Consider the following 12,297-nt stretch of genomic DNA (forward strand, 5'->3'; position numbering starts at 1 on the left):
AATGGGACCATGTCTATGTATCCCAAATTCTAAGACCCAGTTGAAGACTCTTTCTCCCATTTTTTTCCTTCAAAATTCAATGTAACACAATTTCAGAACCAAAGAATTCAAATTAGCATTCACTACAATGGGATTTGACTTCTATCCTTATCTAGGAAGACTTGTGATATTAAGTTAATGAGATTTATGTCAGCGTACCAAACCCAGATCTCTGGGAAGCTGTGTCCACTCAGAATTTTAGATATAAATCATGACTTGACTGTAGTTAAAAGGAGACATTCTTCACTTTTATTGCATGATTATAGACAATGCAACAGTAGATTTTAAAAATTATATTTAATACAAGTGAATAGTTTAGAAGATCTGAAATGTTATAAAGCAATATACATACTGAATAAATAATATGCACAGGAGAGTCATGTCTACATTACATAACACTGGCTAGTATTTTGAATACTTAAAATAAATCCAGTGACAATGGATAAAGTCCATAAAAATGCTATCCTGTCTTCCCTTGTATGAAATTGTTCAAGTATAAAAAGTCCAATACAGTGTAAAATATTATTCAATTTAGATTAAGAATAAAAATTGCAAGTATTGTAGTTTCACGAGAAAAATGTAAAGCAGCATTTTAAACTACATAAAAAATAGTGGGGAAAAATTGGACTAATGGATTGCCAGGAAAGAAGATCTACATAAGCAAAGTACTGAAGAGGAAGCAGTATGAAACTAGCAACACATCCTGTAAAAAACCTAAACTCTGTTCATGTAAGAGTACCCTCTCATACAGTGCACATACTGAATTTAAATAAATCTAAGTCAACATCTTTAGCTGAATAGGTTAATATTTAATATGCTACATCTAAACCTACTAAATAATTTATGCCATGAGATGAATACATAATTTTACAGTGTCACATCTAAAGTTCCTTTCTTTAGAGTGCAGCATCGTAAAACTTCAAAATAAATATTTTTAAATAGCATTACAATTAAGGCACAGTATAAACCACATATCATTAACCCTTGAAGAACTGTAGTCTGAGGAACCTTGTTGTCTTGTTTACTGAGTTCCCTAATAAATAGTTTTAAATAGGACTCTGTAATAGATACTAAAGCCATATAAATCATTTCAAAAAGGAAAAAAAAATAAGTTTCCTTAAGACAGTTCTCAAAGGTTTAAATTCTGCAAACTTCTTCCTGCCTTTATTCACAAGCCACGAGTCAACGTAATAAATAGAAAGAGAAGGCTGTTGTAGTAAAGGGCTGATCCTATTTCAGAATCAGAATAGCTGACACCAGCAGTTAAAAGTTTCCCAAAATTGAAACAGGATGGGGAGAGGGATTAGAATGTGACAAGCTCATCAAACAAGCACAAGTGATGTGTTCTTTCCAGAACTGTCTGTGTTATTGATTGTCTGTACAGCTGTTGCACCCATTAATTCCACATCACTTGCTCCATAGTTCCACTCATCCAGAGGACAGATGAGAAAATAGCTTTGGTGCCTGTCCACCATTTTACCAAGCGGCCATGCTCTTCAGGATTGTTCGATGCCCATTATGAGACAGCAAGAAAATCACTTTCTTACTTGAACAAGTTCTATAGGCCATAGTGAAAACTAGAAATGACAGTCAGTGCTTTAATTATTTTAAAAATCTGTTTTAAATGTTCTATAAGCTACATATTGCTCACTCTGATTTCTTTTCCCTGGTTTAACTTTTTCAAAACAACATTTTTCTCATTTGAAAAAGGCAGTTTGCTTCCCTGATACTATAAAAAACAAAAAAAATAAAACAAAAAAAAAAACAACCTAACAAAACCCCCTTTATTTTATTTTGTCAAATGAAGTTCTATTGTTACTCCTATAGTCTTTTCATGGCAGTGCATTGTTTATTCAGTGTCTCCTGGATTGACTCCTGAAACTAATTCCTCCCACTCCCCTGGCCCTCACCCCTTTTTCCCATAGCAACATGATTCGAGTACAAAGACAGTGGAATAAAAATCTCCTGATTTTGCAGTAGCATAACTTTTCTTAAAGCTGCTTAGTTAGTGTTAACCACCTTATTATCTACTTAAAACTGGAAGGCGGGGGGGAGGGGAAATAGAGAAAGAAATTCAACTCTCTTCAGATGGCTGGTCACTCATTATTGCATACGGTCTGTTTGCAGCTGCTGTGGCTGATACTGGCCAAATGCCGCCGCCGCTGCCGCCGCCGCCGCCGCTGCAGCAGCTGTCCCAGGTGCTGCCGCCGTGATTGGCTGCTGGACGGCGTAGCCGTAGCCCCCAGCGGTGACATATCCTGCAGCAGCTGGAGATGCTGCGTACGGGTACTGGTCATAGGCTGCTGCCGCGGCAGCCGCTGCAGCTGCGGAGTATTGTGCATAGGCAGCTCCAGTGTAATCAATGTAAGGTGTGGTGGAGGCGGCAGCTGCTGTAGGTTGGACATGTGGAATTACAACTCCAGGCTGCACAAAAGCCTGTGGATAAACATAATGGGCAGGTATCCTGTTGAGAAACAGAAAAGAAAGTCAGATCACTGTGAGCTCCTCTAGACAAAAGATCTGTTGTTCAGAAGTAAAACAAACTCAAAATTTAGTGGTTATTATGAGCATAGGGTTGCCACAATAGCTACATTCTAGCAGTCCAATGAATGCACTCTGGCAGTAGCCCAAAACTTGTACTGCTCAGAAAAAGAAATCAACAATGATTGGAGTTGAACACATCGTGACAGCATTCTCGATTATATTTGTTTACTCAACACAACCAAATAGGAATTAATAGCCTTATCGATAGTTTTGGGAAGAAGTCAAGGTTCAGGATTTCGGTATTCCACTTATAGGCACTTCATGGTTGCTCTCAATTTAAATATTAGAGTCATACTTTAGGGGAAAAAAATAAAGTCATGCCAGAAGAGGGGGAAAAATGCTGACAATTAGAAAAGTTTTCAGCTGCAAACATTGGACTTAAAAAAAAAAAAAAGTACCCAGTCATCAGGTCCAAAGGATGAGAGCTGGTTTGCCAATACCGAATCACTGAATGAAATTTCAAGGAAATATTCAAACTGCAAAATGGATCTTGTTTAATTATCATGGCAACCCTACTTAAGATTGCTATGCAGACTCAGCACACATTAATTTCTCTGCAACCTCAGTCACCCTTATTAAAAATAAAAAAAATAAAAATAAAAATGCAGGCGACAAAAAAAGTTTTAAGAGTTCACAGGTGTGGTAAACACAGCAGAATCACACTTTTCAAACGAATTGTAGTGCAGCTCACTCTATCATAAGAGGCTGTTGTGGGAAGCTACAAAAATGCTATTAACATTCATTGCAGTGGTTCCCAAGTAGAAGTGCAGCACACTTTTTTTTTTTTTTTTGAGAGTAACATTTGTAAGGTCACAAGGGTCAATCAAACCTGTTTGACTATCAGGCAACTGATGTCAGCCAGCTTGTTTATCTCTATGCAAGACAGACAGAGGGGTTGGGGGAGGTAATGAGGTAGAGGGAGTAGGAGAAGGGAGTTACAACTAAAGGCATCTAAAATATACAATATAATTTAAAAATAACATCTAAATAAGAAGACATTTCTTTCAATATTCACTAACTCTCCATTTTCTTCTCCAAATACACGAAGGTTTGGCTTTATTTATAAGAATGAATACCTCATTGGTATGTACTTGTAGAAATGAAGTCCATTATTACAGAACACCATATAAAAACTGAGATGTAGCCTGTCAAGTGAAATTAAGCACCCATTTAAATTATACACAAGGAGAATACATTCTCCCATTTCACTTATAAAGCTGAAGTTCATGGGATTAAAAAAAAGTTTGAGCTGTAAAAAAATGTACATCTCAGTTCTTAATACTGCAACTTTTTAATCCTTAACTAAAATATTTCTACAAATATATGACCAATTGAATCCACCTTTGTACAATATAACCACCGTGGAAAACATTCAGATATCTAGAGACATTATGCCAGAAGCCCAGTCAAAATTTAGTAAATCAACAAAACCTATTAAAAACACAAACGATGTTTAAACTTGCTGTTCTGGACGCCTAATGTGAGAACTCAAAACAGATGAAATTATATTTGTATTATTCACTTTGCTTTTTTAGAGTTTCCCTTAAATATTATTCATAGGCGACACCAAGGCTAATGAACAATCACAGAAAGACTGACTTTATCACAGTATGTGATTCTATGTTAACCGAAAGCAAAAAAAAAAAAAAAAAGTTCATTCTAACAGTGAATGTACAGTGAATTTTACTAGACTTGTAGTTCCTTTCCTATGCCAACAGAAACTACGTCATCATGTATTCCAGAGGACGCTTGGAGATATTCTTAACTGTTGGAAACTAGATACAAAGCCCTGCCCATATACTCTTGTAACTTTTTTCTAAGTTAAGTAACTAACCTCACCAAAAGTAACAGGCTTTGGCATTAGGAAATGTTATCCCTGTGGATCATCTCTCTCTCTATTATATTGGTCTCCTTTACCAACTCTTCACTATCATGCTATTTTACATGGGTGATTGACAGCACAGGCTGCAGCGGGGCTATTTTTGATCATGTCATGAGACGAGGGTTTCAAGCAGAGTAAAATGTCTTTATAAGGCCAAAGAAAACTGCTGTATCTGCTGTAAAGGCCAGCAAGCATGGATCTTGCTAATACTGAAACACTAACCCCACTGGATTCCTAAAGACCTAAAGTAGCCCAAGTATTGACTAGGTTGGCATCTTTGATTAGGTTATTAACTTGAATGATTTTTGCTCTGGGGGAATTTGTGTCATAAGATTTGCTTTTTCTGCATTTGATTATTAACTTTTTTCTCTTAAGGAATAGAGATATGATCAGAGAATTACTTTTTAAAGGAGATCCCAGTGCCTGGATATAATCTTTTCCCACTGAGAACAGCTTTTCTCTGATTTGATTATGCCAACAAGCACATAAACTTGTCTCAAGACACGCCAGTAATCTGCATCAGAGTGCCTGTGAACAGCAAGTGAAAAAGGAAAAAAGGAGAATCTGGGAGATTTATGAGTAACTCTGGCTTAAAGCCATTTAAAACTGGGGGAGAATTTAAACTCTTTGAGAGCAGGGACTATTTTTTTTTTGTCTTTTTAGCCTCAATATTTAGCAAAGGACCTGGTACATAGTAAGTATTTTATAAATGCTTGCTGAATTGCATCACTAAATGGATGTGGAATCATAAATATATATAAATGACTCAGCCTGGGAAGGGGATGAAATTGAAAAGCCAGGTAGCATGGTTGCAATGATCTCCTCATGAGAAGGCCCCTTTTTGTATACTGTGAGCCTTTACATAGAGTATGGTGGCCATATTTCTACCAATTTTCTTTCCCAGTTCTATCTCAGAAAGTAGAAGCCCAGGAGTATGGCAAAAATGAAGCAAAATGCATACATTTCTGGCAATGGTCTTTTATGGGGTCTTTTGAATCCTTCTATTCCCAATTCACATTCACTGTCACCTCTCCAAGAAAAGTCTTCCTCAAAAATACACCAAAAGATGCTTAATAAAACATTTTTCTAAATTAAACAATGTAGAACAAAACACTTCTATGGAGTTTCTATTTCTACTTCTTCATGTTTCTACACATCAGATGGCTGTCTTCACTCTAGTCAGGAGCTTTGTATTTAGTGGTCCACAATATACTTAGAACTATTTAAATGCCAAATAAAAAACTCTAAAGTTATTATTGCCTCAAGCTATACAAGCAACAACAAAACCTTCTAAACTACTTTATAGCCACCAATAAAAACCATTTACCATTTATCTACAATTTGAAATAACTTCACCTGATCAGGCCTAGTTGTTAGGACAAGAGACCAGTCAGTGAAAAAACTAAATAAGCTTATTTTCAATTTAAGAATGCTTGAAGGCTGAGTGACTCATTGAATTTAGAAGACGAATTCTATTTGGAATCTGTAACTTTTGCAAGGGGTCAATAAGTGCTTACATATTTGGCACATAGTAGGTGCTTAGTAAATGTTTTTTGAATTGGATTAAATGAAGTTAAATAGAATAATTTATTCAGTCATCAATAGTTCAACTTTACAATAACCACTAGGAAATAGCCATTATTTCATTTAATATTAGTTGTTAAAAAATAAAAGTTCACAACTAAAATATGATTCATTTAAATTTTCTACATACCACTTACAACTCAAGTTCATTTTATTCATCTTCTACTCAAGAACCTACATAATGGCTCCCTATTGCCTAATACATTAGAACCAAACTCTTGTGATGGACTTTTAAGGCCATCAATCTTATCATAATCCTATTATCCAAGTTTATTTCTCATTACTTCCCAATATTTGCCATCTGCTAAGATCAAGTTGCTTTCCTCATTGCCACCACAGGAACTTGCCAGACCCATTCCCACTTCTGTCCCTTTGTTAATGTGTCTCAACCAATACCTCCCCAAAGCTTACCATGTGATGCCTCCCTTCAACCCATCTATTCAAATTTTACCCATCCTTTAGGATTCATTTATTCCACCTTCTCCACAGAGCCGTCTCCAGCATTCTCTGCAAAAATGACCTTCCTTCTATGAGCACATATGCCATATAATTTAGCAATGTATTATTTCCTAAATGATTTAAGAATGTTAGTTTTGTCTCTGCACATAAACTATAAGCTCTTTGAGGGTATAGAACATGCTTTATATAGCTTTGTTATCATCTACTGTCTAGTAGAGTGAGGCACACCTAGTAAGCATTAATACATTTTTACTTGGTTTAACATTAAGTTTCAAAATGACAAATTAGGATCTGTTGAATTATGAGAAATTATTACTCACAGTTCTCTATTGTGTTAAACTTATGAGTAGAAAGGCCAGCCACATGCACAAGGAATTCTAGATATAGTTCATTATTTTTTGTGAATTCCAAAACTAGTGTGGATTTGGGAGTCAGAAGACCATTGGTGAGTGGCACTTTTCAGTTACTTCCCTCAGTGATATTACAAATAAAAAGAAAGCATAGGTAGAAAGAAAGAAAAAAGGATAGGCTCTTAGAAAATAAAGATGAGGGCTAGGAAAATTCATTGAAAGTGTAACTTGAATATTCCTATAAGCTGACTCATCCTTGTCTACACCTGGAAGCATAGAAGGCACAACTAACTTGGCAGCCAGATTCCAACACTCCAGGCCACACATAAGCAGTCAACTCAGATTAGGCATTAAGAAATCATTAGCTAGGGGGCAATGCTCCTTAAACAACTGGCACGTTTATAAATTTAATTTCTGGCATCCACACAAAATGCTAGGCACAATATAGAGAATGCAGAATACAGTACTCAGAAAAAAATTAGCAGGGAGGTAGAATCAGTACTGTCCACTAGCTGAAAGAGGGGGAAGCAGGTAGCTGAGTTACAGAACACTGCTGATCACAAAATCAAGAGATGCAAGAAATACAAGCAGGCTTCCCTAAAGTTAGGTGTATGAAGTCAATATTGGTGCTTCTATATTTGGAAATGGATCATTAAATCTGACGGGAAGAATTGGTGCTCCGAATTAGAAAAGCCTAAGCAGATATATGTTGTTAAGAGACAGAGCCCCATACCCACCAAAAATAAAAAGAGGAAAAAAAAAGAAAGAAAAATGCCTCCCCCACTCTGGAACTAGAACATGCAAGCAGTGAATCTGTTTTCTTACATAGTGAAGTCACACATTTTAGCACTCACTACAAAAATATGGTTAAAAAGAAGTCAGGCTACAGCTTAAAAGCAAGGAAAAAAAAAGACCCTTTGCTCCCCATGGCAAAGTCAAAGTCAACAACACTCCTCAACACCACCACCAAAAACCAAAACAAAAAGGAGCTCCCACCCACCCTCCCCAAAAACTTTTCACTACAGCTCTTTTCAATTAAATAAAAAGCACACGTTTAGCTATCAACACCACTTCATTTCCATAATAAATAAAATAAAGCACACGGAGGTCTATTGACTATTATGAAAATAAAACAACAACAACATACATGCATCGTTAATCACCATCTTAGCTTGTGTGTTTGAGTCTACTGGTTACAGAGTTTAATTCCAAACAGAACTATTCCACCTCTTATCATCATATCCTTCTGATCAGTTAGCTTAACTGTATACGATCCCTGTCAGATTAGAAAGAGATAAATAACATTGAGACAAGCTGAAGAATTAGAAGATTGATGGGGGCACAGTGGTCTTGTATAGGAGTCATACCTCTTTTTTTTAAATCATAAGCTCAAAAGGTGTCTGCATTGGAGAACTGCATACTTGATCACATAACTTGACTCATCTAAAAACATTTATAGCATCACCATCAAGAAGCAAAAGTTTTTTTTTTAAAAGAGAAATCAGGAAAACTCAATGGCAAGATGATACTATCCATGTGATAAAGGCAGGCTAACAGTTGACATATTTGTACTTTGGAGAACCTGTTTGATTGACTTACCCAAAAGGTCTCTGTATAAGAGCTGGGTGAAGTTGTTGAACACCAAAGGCAAAACCTAATAACAAAACACATTATATTCTCTATATGAACATTCCAACAGCTATTTATTACTGCTAAACACAAAATACACAATGACAGCTTTAATTTTATGTTTGTAATAAATTCACTTATTTTGAGGCAAGGCATTTTAAGAAGGGAGAAAGAAGTACATTTGGGGAGTGGGAGAAACTGACACGCTCACATTTAAACAAAAAATTTTTAAAGTTTCCTAAAGTGCACTAGTTTGGATTTTGGCTTAAAGGTAAATTATTTAAAATGAAGACAACTGATAGAGAGCTGAGCATTCATTATGTGCAAAGTTGCACTGACATATACACAGTGTAAAAAATCTCAAGAGGATGCCACAATTAATAGTGCTTATGAATTCAGCTAATCTCAGTGATAGCACTTCATGGTGAAGTTCTTTTCCACAAATATATCCTTATCATCCTAAATTCATGAGAGTCTCAGTTCTTGTAATACTAGTTTGGTACTTAATGCATTACTCCAATGGCCTATGCACATTTATAATCATGGGACTGGAACTTCAAGGAATCCCAGAGCCTATCTAGTCCAACTCCTTTATTTTACAAATGAGGAAACAGACCCAGGGAGGTAGAGATTGGCTCAAGGTCATATAGGTAGTAAGTGACCAAAGCAACCTTTGATCCCAGCTCCTCTGAGTCCAGACTGTAAGGAGACAGGCTTCATTACACTCTATCATGACACGAGTAGACTTTATGTACAAAAACTTAAAAAAAATCAAAACAGATTCCTCTCTTCTTTTTCTAATAGGTATGTAACTCACAATGTACTAACAATATACATTTGGTTTTTCTTATATTAAAAAATAGATCCATCAAATTACTTGCATATCAGTTATCTACCCCCTGTGCTGTTATATGGAATCACCTGTCATTTTTTAGGAAGGGAAAAATCTTTTTGAGTACAGTATGTATTGAAGTAGAAATCCATCCTCATGGTTTTAGAATCTTATGACACAACATACATCTAAACATAAAATTTCACTTCTTAAAATTACATATTTCATCTCCTCTACTTTAAGTTATCCATGCAAATTGAGGCAGAGGCAGAGTTGGGAATAATCCTGAACAGCAGATTATCAAATAATCACTTCTGCTTTATAATACACAAGGTGTTTTCCCCCCTCAGCAGATGTCCTGTATTACTTATGGTTTGTTTAGGCTAGTACTCAGATTAGTTTGTACTCCCCAAGCACATGTCAAGTGATGAGGGAAGCAGCCCAGAAGAGTGTTAGGTAGGCAGGTGTAGCCAGCCTAGGATTAAAAATTTGGCACAGATAAGGGATATGTTGAATGTGCCTATAGATAAATGAGAAGTGTAGGTTGCAATTGCATGCCATTCACTTATGAGTAAGATCCATAAATCTGGTTCCCTACAAAGCCATCTGGAATAATATTTCTTTTTAATCTAAGATTATATACTTCTACTAACACTTCCATGTGTTTGCATACATGTGAAAATTGTTTGTACATATCTTCATTTATCTTGAAAGTTAAAGTAAGTTTCTTTATAGAATGAATAATTAAAAGGACCACCCTACAATACACAAACAGGTTTTAGGGAAGTTTCTCCTTTTTGGACTGTTTCTTTCTCTCTTCACAAGTACCAGGAAGGACTATTTCTCACCTGGTTGCATGATCCTGGGTTTTGCCCCCAAGTATGCCAGATTCACGTTGGCCTTTCTGCCATCAATGATAGGGTTGGGATCCTTACAGGCCCTTTCAGCAGCAGCTCTGTCAGCCATGGTGACCTTAGCAACATACACACACATAAATGCTACAATTTAAATCTGTGAAGGAAACTTATAGAGCAGTTACACACACAAGGGAATTCACTTTCAATCTAAGGCTGACCTTGTCCAACATTTCTTTCTCATGACCACTTTGACATTTCAGAGAAGGAATAAACCATCTTCCCATTGGCCTGCAAAGCACTGCCACTAGCAAGCAGAAAGTTTGGAATCCTAATCTCCCTTGTCTTAACATTCCCCCCTTGCCTGGCACTGCTGGTGGTCCCCATCTTTAGGCCAGGAAAAACACTTGTTTAAAGTAAACGTCCCATTTAAGAGAGAATAAACCTTTGGAATCAGCCTCTCCCAGAATAAGCTGTTCAATGTTCTGCATGGGAGTTCTGTGACCTCGCTAACTTTAGGCAACTTACTGACCTTGACTGCTTAAGAAAGCTAAACCCTAATTAGACATGCCACCTCCCCTCTCCTTCATAAATGGTACTTTGGAAACTAGCCACAAGACTCGGTTACATTAAAGCATTTACTTCTTAAAAGGATAAAAAAGAAAAGAAAAGAAAAACGGAATGGGGTGGAGAAGAGAAGTTAGGACTGGGAGGGTAGATAGATAGCAAGCAGCAGCGCCTTTGGAGTGCCCTCTCTCTGACCCAATCGGGATCGCCAGGAGACCAGAATACTTTTCCAAAGCCATAGGGCAGCTAACTTGCTGCCATCAACATAGGAAAAGCCATTTCCCAGGGTAGCAGCCCCTTGCCATTAGCCTCCTCCTTCTGCCCCTCCTCCAAAAGAGGATCTAACTTTTCCCCTGCAACATCAAATCTCCCCAAACACCACAGAAACAGATTTTGCTTCCACACTTTTACTCCTTGGGGTACCCAAAGAGGTGGGATACTGGCCTTCCCATTCCTTTTCCTTCAATCCCTCTGGCCGAAAAAAGTTTCAGCTCAGTATGTGGCGTTTACATTAGACTATGGCTCCAGGTCCGTTGCTCCGAATAGCTGGCTTCCTGGGCACCCCTATTTCCCTCCTACCGAAGGGAATCCCTAGTTTCTTCTGGCAGATGGGGCTCGCCTTTGTTCTCCTCTTCCCCCTCGCTCTTAGCCTTTCTCACCATCTTCTAGGTCTCCGTCCCCCCCCTTACCATTTACTCCCTCCCCCCTACTTACAAATCCATAGCCCCGGGATTTCCCCGTCTGCCGGTCTGTGATGACCACCGCCTCTTCGATCTCCCCGAAGACCTCGAAGTACTTGCGCAGGCTGGAGTCGGTGGTGTGGTACGGGAGCCCCCCGACGAAAATCTTGGTGTATGTAGTGTCCTTCTGGGTGGTGTGCATTTTCCCGCTCTCCTCCGGGCTCGGGCTCGGGCTCCGGCTCCGGCTTCGGCTCCGGTAGCGGCGGCGGCGGTTGTTGCTGCTGCTGCGGCGGCTCTGGCTGCTGCTGCTGCGCCGCCCCCTCCGCCCCTTCGTTTCCCTCACCCTCTCGAGTCCAGCCGAAGCCAAAGGCAAGCCCAGTGAGGAGGGGGGAGGAGAGCTGGGCAGCGTGCGAGTGTATGTATATGTACTAGTGTGAGTGTGTGAGTGTGTGCGTGCGTGCGCGCGTGTATGTCGGGGATGGTGGGCGTCAGAGCAGTCACTGAGAGATCTCAGCACCCGAGTGAGGGTCTTGGGGTTTCCAAAGTCGTAAGCAGCCCCAGTCTGTGCCTTGCTCCACGCTCTTCTCCCGCCCCCCGCTGTCGATTACAGTCCAAACTCTCCTCTCCTTTTTTCCTCGCTTTTCAATTCTTATTAGTAGACGATATGGATATACATTTATGCATACGAATACACATATATTTTTTCAAATACAATCTATTTCCACTCACCCGGCAGGGAGCCCGAAAGGAGAAGCGAGGTACCCTTCTTCAGGCAACAGGGTGGTGAGAAGGGGGTGCGTTTGAAGGTAGATTGTTTATCTAAAAGCGATCTCCTGGGGAGGGGCTCTAATCGTCTCCTGGGGTGACCCTACTGAAT

The 12,297-nt window shown here is 38.6% G+C and overlaps 1 protein-coding gene across 1 annotated transcript; it reads right to left on the reverse strand.

Annotated features, from left to right (window-relative positions):
• Window positions 1–265: 265 nt before the first annotated feature.
• Window positions 266–12,008, reverse strand: RBM24 (RNA binding motif protein 24). The gene is made up of 4 exons (XM_044658133.1): window positions 11,455–12,008; window positions 10,168–10,291; window positions 8,458–8,512; window positions 266–2,503 (listed from the first exon to the last, which is right to left on the reverse strand). Exons 1-4 carry the CDS (start codon window positions 11,620–11,622, stop codon window positions 2,143–2,145), a joined length of 708 nt encoding a protein of 235 aa, XP_044514068.1. The 5' UTR covers window positions 11,623–12,008; the 3' UTR covers window positions 266–2,142.
• Between the last annotated feature and the right edge of the window lie 289 nt (window positions 12,009–12,297).

The sequence above is a fragment of the Gracilinanus agilis genome, chromosome 1 (assembly GCF_016433145.1).
Source record: "Gracilinanus agilis isolate LMUSP501 chromosome 1, AgileGrace, whole genome shotgun sequence".
In the NCBI taxonomy this organism is placed as follows: Eukaryota; Metazoa; Chordata; class Mammalia; order Didelphimorphia; family Didelphidae; genus Gracilinanus; species Gracilinanus agilis.